Consider the following 8,626-nt stretch of genomic DNA (forward strand, 5'->3'; position numbering starts at 1 on the left):
ATCCCTGAAGAACACGGGAATGACCATGGAAAAAAGAGAATTATATAAATGTTTAACCTCCTGTTGAACCTCTTAACGCCATGACCTGAATTTCTCCATACAATAGCTCGAGCAAAGCGTGTGGCTAAATCCCCGCGGGATCTCTGAGTTTGGAGGGAGAGTGGTTGGTGGGGGGTTATTTTGGTGGGGGATGACCATGAAGAAGGTGAAAACCATCCCTGTCTTCTACAGAAATGGTCCAGCTGGATCACTTTGACAGCGGGAACACCATCACACCGGAGAACGATGATGCCTGTGAGGTGAGCACGGTCCTACCTGCCTGTCCCACCTGCTGCCTCCAGCTTCGTCCTGCCTCACCCCACACCAAAGCTCCTTCCAGCAGCTCGTCTACTATCTTAGGCTGGGAGATGTTAATTCAGGTTGTCCCTAAGGGTGACTTGTATTCAGGTGTAATATCTCACAGTCCCTCGTCTGGCTTCTTCAGTGGACAAAGCTCAAGAGAGGGGCTCTTGATCTGCAGAGCATCTTGCTCTTCTGGTTTGGGGTTTGTGGCTGGAGAGGGCTCAGGGAGGGATGTTCTCTGGCAGCAAGGAGTGCGAGGAGGTGATACGTGATGTTGCTCGGTGAATTCCTGCCTGCACTCAGAGCGCTAGCACGCCGGGAAACCTTAAAAACCTCTGTCCTTCAGATCCAGCCTTCAGCCACTGCTCCTCGGAGGAAGCCGTGCGAGGGGGACTTTGAGACCATCAAGCTGATCAGCAACGGGGCTTACGGGTCAGTTGGGAAGTTCCTAACACTTGTCTCCCTCCGTAAACATCTCCAAAGTCCTCCCCATCCGAGCCCTGTGGTGCTGCATGGTTGGTCCTGATAGTTGGAGGACATGTTTTGAGGTCCAGCTGTTTCGCTGTCTCCTAGGGCCGTGTACCTGGTGAGGCACAGGGAGACGCGGCAGCGCTTCGCCTTGAAGAAAATCAATAAGCAGAACCTCATCTTGAGGAACCAGATCCAGCAGGTGTTTGTGGAGAGGGACATCCTCACCTTTGCGGAGAACCCCTTCGTGGTCAGCATGTTCTGCTCCTTTGAGACGAAGCGACACCTCTGCATGGTGATGGAGTATGTGGAAGGTGAGAATGGGATCCGGGGCTGGACAGTGCAGCGGGGACAGGGGAATATCAATGTCTGAGTATCGAGGACACCACCGGGACATCTCCTGCCCTGCTTTGCTCCAGGGAGCAGAGGGAAGCACAAGGAGATGCTTTGGTGATCCTGAGTCTCACCTCAATGAAGGTGGTGACCATGCTCATCTAGGAGAGCGTTTTTGCCCCATTCCCAGGGATCAACACTGCTTCCAAGGAGGGATGGGAGGGTCTGGCTGGGAGCCTGCTTGGCAGGAGAGGCAACATAGCCCTGCCCGGTGACGTCCCTGCCTTCTCTGAGCCTCCCGTGCTCAGGAGGACCCGTGTCCCTGCAGGGGGGGATTGTGCCACGTTGCTGAAGAACATGGGCCCACTGCCCGTCGACATGGCGAAGATGTACTTCGCTGAGACCGTTCTTGCGCTGGAGTATCTCCACAACTACGGCATCGTCCACCGGGACCTCAAACCTGACAAGTGAGGATGTGGGTCAGGTCTGAGCAAGGACAGGGTTGGGTTTGGATGGGGAAGGGAGAGGGACTGATCCAAGCCAAGAGGGTAAGGGAGAATGAGGTCATGGGTTTTTGGTGCCCAAAGACCTGGTTCTGTGCCATTGCACCAGGACCAGAGGTCTTGGAGTCTGCCTGGTCCTGCCCAGGTCTCCCCAGAAGCAAAGAGCATCATCATGGGGCATCTGTCGTCTCTTGCAGTTTGCTCATCACCTCCATGGGCCACATAAAGCTGACAGACTTTGGTCTGTCAAAGATCGGCTTGATGAACATGACCACGAACCTCTACGAAGGGCATATGGAGAAGGACACTCGGGAGTTCATGGACAAGCAGGTACGAGGTCCTGCTCCGCTTGGCCGATCTGCCATCACCAGGCACGGGGATAGCCTCAGGACTTGTTGCAAAGGTCATTGCAGAGGTGTCAGCCACCGCTTCCCACGCAGGTGTGTGGTACTCCGGAGTACATCGCCCCAGAAGTCATCCTCATACAGGGCTACGGGAAGCCCGTTGACTGGTGGGCCATGGGCATCATCCTCTATGAGTTCCTGGTGGGCTGCGTCCCCTTCTTTGGAGACACCCCTGAGGAGCTCTTCGGGCAGGTCATCAGCGGTGAGTATCAGTGGCAACTTTGCTCCTCCATTCGCTCTTCCCAGCAGTCATGGCTCATCCTTAACAAATGGAGAGCTTCATTCCTTCGTTTCATACTCAGCTAAATGGTGAGGAGGCTCCTCAAGCTTTGATTTCCCAGTTTGGGAGGACGCTTTCATCTGCTGCGGCTCCTGGGGGATTTTTCTCTTGCCCAGAAGTGACTTGTCCTGCGACCTCGCATCACCACAGCCCCCATCGTGTCCAAACTCTTCCAGCCACTCTGAACTCCTTTTCCTTTTTCCTTGCAGATGAAATTATGTGGCCGGAAGGGGACGAGGCTCTTCCCGCGGACGCCCAGGACCTGATCACACGGTTGCTGAGACAGTGTCCCCTCGAGCGCTTGGGCACCGGTACGCGTGGCAGCCCCCGTCCAGCACTCGGGGGGGTTACCTGGAACCCTAATTCATGTCAAGCCATTTTCTGAAACCAAAGCGTGTCCTGGCACATTGAGGATGCTCAGGGGAGGTCACCTGCTTGGGGTTCACCCCGGGAAGGCAGCTCAGGGCTCCAGGCCATCCTGTTTTAAGTCATTTGCTCTGCATGGAGGAGAGACCGTGTTGTTTGGGCTGGCAGCGGGAGCATCCCGGATCCTGCCCCGTCCCCCTGATGTAGGTTTCTCTGCCTGGCAGGGGGTGCGCACGAGGTGAAGCACCATTCCTTCTTCCTCCACCTGGACTGGAACGGGTTGCTGCGGCAGAAGGCCGAGTTCATCCCTCAGCTGGAGTCAGAGGACGACACCAGCTACTTTGACAGTGAGGCCAAATCCATCCCCTTTCCCACCCTCTGCCAATCCGTTATCTCAGCTGCAGGTCGGATGCTCCCGCAGGAGATGAAAATCTCCTGGGTAGAGTTGGTTGCTTTACAACCGAAGTCACAAAACAGATGCAATCCTGTTTCCAGGCTGCTCAGCCTTACCAAAAGCCTTATTTTCTTACCCCAAAGCTTTCCTGGGATTTGGGACCAGGCTGTCAGCTCCCTGCGGGTGCAGGTCCCACCGGGGCCCCATGGGCAGGCAGGACGTGGTGTGTTGCAGGCAGGGTGACAGCCCTGCCTGCTCTGGCTCTTGCTTTCAGCTCGCTCCGAGAGGTACCGCCATTTGGATTCGGAGGATGAAGAAACCAACGATGAGGAATCATCTGTGGAGATCGGGCAGTTCTCCTCCTGCTCCCATCGTTTCAGCAAGGTGCTCCAATCCCTCCTCCAAAAAGATGGGTGCTGTGGCTGGCACGGTTGTGCCAAGCATCAGTGTCCTGGCTGATGCTGGAGCCCCTGGGGATTCCTGAATATCTGCTCCTTGCTGATGGCTCGTCTCCTCCTCAGGTGTACAGCAGCTCCGAATTCCTGGCGGCTAACTCCAACCTCAGCCTCTCATCCTCCGACCGGAGTCACAGCGAGGACAAAGAGGAGCGATGGGACAGGCACTCAGGAGACGAGGACCGGAGCCGGCTGGCAGGCACAGAGCCCCGGTGCGTGCTGAGATGGGGGATGCAACGCTGATGTGGGTTTGTGCCGGTGCCGAGGCTTTGTGCCAGCGTGGAGGGTTTTTGCCAGCACCGAGGGTTTGCAGAGGCATCGGTGGGAGGTGTCTGGGGGTGCTGAGGCGGCTCAGTGTCATCCCCCTTGCCCATCTTTGATTTTCCTGAGCCCTCCTGCTCTCTCCACACAGGCTCCGCTCCTGGACGTCCTGCAGCTCCACGCCGTACACCTCCCGGCACGAGCGAAGCCGCAGCCCCGCCACGCTGCCCAGCACCTACAGCTTGGACACCATGCCCAAGTTTGCCTTCTCCTCAGAGGATGAAAGCCCTTGTGTGGCATCCTCCAAGCCAGAGAGACCCAAGTTTGTGCTGGGAGACCCCGACGCGGGGACCGGCAGCACGGCGAAGCCCTCAGCACTATCTGGTGTGTTGGCTGTGGGCACTGGTGCGGGATGCTCCGGGACCAGCCGGGGTCCTGTGTGGCATGGAGTGGCTTTTCTGTGTCCCCAAACTCTCCCTCCTCCCCTCTGTGCAGCTGATCTCGTCAGCCTGAACCGTATCCGTCTCCGGAGCAATAGCACCGGCACCAAAAACTCAACTCCCCGGGGCCTGGAGCCGGGCGGGAGCCGTCGGCTGGGCAGCCAGAAGGACGTGCCAGACAAGCAGAGAGCCTCGCCGGGCAGCCGTGTCCCCAAATCTGCCTCCGTCTCAGCCCTGTCCCTCATCATCACCTCAGGTCTGTGTGCCGTGCGGTTTATCCTGCTGGATGGCGGTTGCCATGTGGTTTTCCCAGGCTGAGCTTGGCTTCTCCCGCTTGCAGATGACTTTGGCGGCGGTGCCCTGATGAGCCCCATCTCCCCCCACTCCCTCTCCTCCAACCCCTCTTCCCGTGACTCCTCCCCAAGCCGAGACTCATCCCTCGCCATCGCCAGCCTGCGGCCCCCCATCATCATCCATAGCTCGGGCAAGAAGTACGGCTTCACCCTGCGAGCCATCCGCGTCTACATGGGGGACAGCGACGTCTATACTGTCCACCATATGGTCTGGGTACGTGGCCTGGGCTCCACGTGGAGAAGGACTGGTGGTGCCAGACACCGTGTTTCCTGATGGGAAAACCCCCAGAGGAAACTTCGGTTTGTACCCAAATAAAACCTTGGTCTCTCAATTGCAGAGCGTGGAAGAGGGAAGCCCTGCGCAGGAAGCAGGGCTGAGAGCAGGCGATCTCATCACACATGTGAACGGCGAGTCAGTGCTGGGTTTAGTTCACCGGGACGTCGTGGAGCTGCTGCTGAAGGTAGGTGACCGGCACTGCTCTGCTCACCTGGGACTGGTGCATCAATCCAGTGGCTCCCCAGCATCGCCTCTGCCGGCAGCCGAGGCAGGAGCCAGTTTGGATCTGGTGCTTAGATCCGGCACGCTGCAGCAATTCATTTTCCATCCCTCAGAGTGGGAATAAAGTGGCCCTGCGGACCACCGCCCTGGAGAACACCTCCATTAAAATCGGCCCTGCTCGGAAAAACAGTTCCAAGACGAGGATGGCGCGGAGAAGTAAGAAGAGCAGGAAAAGGGACGGCCAGGACAGGTGGGTAGAACCGGAGCGGGATAAAATGGCATTTCTCCCGGCGTGTCCTTGAAGCTGGGGGGGAATGCTCCGGCTCTGTCACACTGGGGTGTCCAGTGGGCTCCAGTCCTGCTGGCACCAGCTGAGCAGACTCAGGGCCACCAGCTTTAAGGAGAAGCCGAGGCTATTCCTTTCCTGCTACCTTTGTCCCCCTGCCTCCCCCAGGAGAAAATCCCTTTTCAAGAAGATCTCCAAGCAGTCGTCGGTCCTCCACACCAGCCGCAGCTTCTCCTCCGGTCTCCATCACTCGCTCTCCTCCAGCGAGAGCCTCCCGGAGTCCCCCACGCACAGCCTGTCCCCGGGTCCCGCGACACCCTGCCGCAGCCCCGCTCCCGACCTGCCCCCAGGTACCCCAACCCACGGCGGGGTTGGGGGGGGATATTTGCTCCGGGCAAGGCGGGGATGCCACGTGTCCCTCCATCCTTCGCGGTGACCTGTTTCTCTTTGTACGGCAGATGCTGCGTCCCCGCAGAGCACCTCTCCCTCCTCCAGCACCCCAACGTCGCCCGCCGGCCACGTGCGCCCCAGCTCCCTGCACGGGTTGGCACCCAAACTGGGTGGGCAACGCTACAAAGTGGGACGTCGCAAGTCCACCAGCAGCATCCCCCCCTCACCCCTCGCCTGCACCCCTTCCTCCGCCCAGCGCCCGCCTTCTCCCCAGCGCTCCCCGTCTCCGCTTCCCGGGTACCCCAAAACCCCCCATTCCTTTCAGGGCAAGACCCTGTCCCCCCCCACCATCGTCCGGCAGAGCTCGCGACCCCGCAGCGCCGACTGCCCCCGCTCCCCTCTCCTCAAACGCGTTCAGTCGGCCGAGAAGATCGTCACTATCCTGGCGGAGAAGAAAACTGGCGGCGGCCGCAAGCTGGGGTTGGAGATGCCAGCGATGGATGGGGAAGCCATTGGGGATGGCGAAGCGTCGGCGTACCCCGGGGAGCACGGTTATCACCCTGCCGGCTCCCGGCTTGGGGAGAGGCACGACCGGGACCAGGAGGTGGTGGTCATGCGGCGCTTGAACCTCTCTGAGCGCCGGGACTCCTTCAAGAAGCAAGAAGCGGTTCAAGAAGTGAGTTTCGATGAACCGGAGACGGTGCCGGCAAGCGAAGACAGCGGCAAGAGCGAAGCTGGGCAGGGTGTAGCTCTCCAGTGCGGCGGCATGGCCGGCGTGGAGCCGAAGCCGAAGCCCAGCCCGGTCCCGCAGATCGCAGTGCAGGGCTCCGAGAGCGACGAGCAGGAGCCGGCGGCAGCCGAGTGGGAATGCCAGGGCTCCTACCCCATCGGCAACACCGAGCAGCCAGACGGCAGCATCTCATCGCCGCGGCGGGATGGGTGCGAATATCGGGACCGCGGCTCCCGGCAGCATCGGAACTGCGGGGAGAGAGCAACCAGCCACCGGCAACCACCGCGGGTGCCGCCGGCACTGCTGGCTCACGGCCAGGAGCCAGCGGGTGCTCGGCTCCCGGCACCCCGGGGCAGCACGTGGAGCGGGGCCGAACACGCCTGAGCCCCACGCCGGCACCCACGGATGGTTCAGCTTCCCCACAGCATCCCACCGCCTCCCCGAAAAACCCATCCCGCGTGGCGTATCCGTGAGATAAACGTCCTCGGAGCCATTTTGGACGTCGGCGCTGGCCGGGCTGGCTGCACCCCGGCACTTCGCCTCCCCCGAAGGCTTTTTGTACTCCCCGAAAGATGCTCATATTTTTATAGAGACGCGGGAGCTTTTCCGGTGGCGGCGTTTCCCCGGCAGGGCCCCAGCCTTTGTGTATAGAAAGGACTTGATGCAAATATTCGTTAATTAATTTATTACTTTTTATAAGCTAAACGGGCAGTGCAGGACCGTCACAGGGTCCGACTCGGCCCCAGGAGGGGTCCCAGGCTTTTCCGTGCGTCTCCCAGCTCCCAGCCGGATGACAGGCTCTTTTCTAACCTTGCAAAGACCCACTTTAACGTCAGTGTTAGCTGGAAACACCCCAAATCTCCTAAGAAACCCCCGTCAGGAGGGGTAATTGTAATATTTAAAATAAAAAAACCAAAACCCACAGCAACATCCCCCAAACGCTGGCAGCCCGAGCTGGGATGCATATGGGTGATTTTATATGCATATGGTTCATCGTATGATGATGCATATGGTTCATTTTATAAGCGTACAGCGGATGTAAAGGTTTTAATTCTTTTATTTGGAGCCTTTTGGAGCCACCCGGCTCCATCAGCTCTTCCAGGCGGGAAAAGCAGAGACGTCCCCGTGGGGTCAGCAATCGGATGCGAATACTAATGGGATTTTTAGGGTCGGTCTTTGCTTTTTGCATTTCTTCTGCCACCACAGCCCGCGGCGTTTGTCGGTGGGTGCATACAGACATCCGTGAAAAGCCAGTATTTATTTTTTTTTTTTAAAAAACCCAACCCAGCGAGCGCCTGTGCTGCTGCTTCATTTGTAATTTGGAAATTTCATCCCTCTCTTCTCCCCTGTCGCTTTTTATCCAGCAAACTACAGCTCAACCTGGCATTTCCCCCCTCCATTTCTACTGTTTTCTATGATATAAACGTTTCCATTTGACAATGCATGTACCGGCTTTTCCCCTGTGCCACGGTTTGCCGCCCCGGTGCTTTGAGCACCGTGCTGGCGATGGGGGGGACCGTCCCCGGTTTGCTGACCCCCCTGCCGTCGGGCATCACCGCGCCACCGCCGACGGGTGCATTTCCTACCCCAGTGCAGCCAACGGATTTTTTGGCTGCGTGTTGGATATTTTGTGCGCGTGCGGTTTGTGCCAGGCTCCGTATCCTGCTTCTCCTGCCTTTAAACCGGCGCCATTTAACCCCAAAAAACGAGCAGCCGGAGCTGCTCGGCGTTTCGTTTGCTTCTTCCTCCACCGTCTGTATTAAGGTCTCAGGAAGGCAGCGGGATTTGGGGGAGACACCGGGCACCCCGTGTCCACCGGCACTGTGGGAAAGGAGGGTTCAGCTGCACACCGGTAGCGTGGATATGGCGGGAAAAGGATTTTTTTAATGGAAAATATCTTAAAAGCCAAGGGGACCGTGTCTTCCTGCCCAGCGCCCAGCTCTGTTCTTACCTTCGGGAAGTTTTATGTTGTATTAAAATTGTTCCTTGCGATGAGCCCGCGGTGTGGTGTCTGCAGCCGGGGCGGGTGGATTCGGCGCTGCCGGCACCGGCGCGTGGCTGGGAAGGGAGCGCCCGTTGCGTGGGGTGATGGCGAGGGGTAAATGGGACTGGTGGGTGCTGG

General features: G+C 58.5%; 1 protein-coding gene across 8 annotated transcripts in view; it reads left to right on the forward strand.

Moving 5' to 3' along the window:
* MAST3 (microtubule associated serine/threonine kinase 3) overlaps nucleotides 1-8,499 on the forward strand; it is a 31,522-nt gene extending 23,023 nt beyond the window's left edge. For all 8 annotated transcript variants that reach the window (XM_069790372.1, XM_069790374.1, XM_069790373.1 and 5 more), the window contains 17 exons: nucleotides 232-299; nucleotides 689-774; nucleotides 916-1,124; nucleotides 1,472-1,610; nucleotides 1,844-1,976; nucleotides 2,087-2,252; nucleotides 2,540-2,641; nucleotides 2,921-3,043; nucleotides 3,365-3,474; nucleotides 3,612-3,757; nucleotides 3,958-4,190; nucleotides 4,302-4,502; nucleotides 4,587-4,813; nucleotides 4,938-5,060; nucleotides 5,212-5,348; nucleotides 5,553-5,734; nucleotides 5,843-8,499. In XM_069790372.1, coding sequence (XP_069646473.1) covers nucleotides 232-299; nucleotides 689-774; nucleotides 916-1,124; nucleotides 1,472-1,610; nucleotides 1,844-1,976; nucleotides 2,087-2,252; nucleotides 2,540-2,641; nucleotides 2,921-3,043; nucleotides 3,365-3,474; nucleotides 3,612-3,757; nucleotides 3,958-4,190; nucleotides 4,302-4,502; nucleotides 4,587-4,813; nucleotides 4,938-5,060; nucleotides 5,212-5,348; nucleotides 5,553-5,734; nucleotides 5,843-6,888 — 3,431 coding nt within the window. In that variant the 3' untranslated portion in view covers nucleotides 6,889-8,499. The remainder of the gene's footprint in view (nucleotides 1-231; nucleotides 300-688; nucleotides 775-915; nucleotides 1,125-1,471; nucleotides 1,611-1,843; nucleotides 1,977-2,086; nucleotides 2,253-2,539; nucleotides 2,642-2,920; nucleotides 3,044-3,364; nucleotides 3,475-3,611; nucleotides 3,758-3,957; nucleotides 4,191-4,301; nucleotides 4,503-4,586; nucleotides 4,814-4,937; nucleotides 5,061-5,211; nucleotides 5,349-5,552; nucleotides 5,735-5,842) is intronic.
* Nucleotides 8,500-8,626: the final 127 nt, after the last annotated feature.

Source organism: Haliaeetus albicilla, chromosome 8, assembly GCF_947461875.1.
Source record: "Haliaeetus albicilla chromosome 8, bHalAlb1.1, whole genome shotgun sequence".
Taxonomy (NCBI): Eukaryota; Metazoa; Chordata; class Aves; order Accipitriformes; family Accipitridae; genus Haliaeetus; species Haliaeetus albicilla.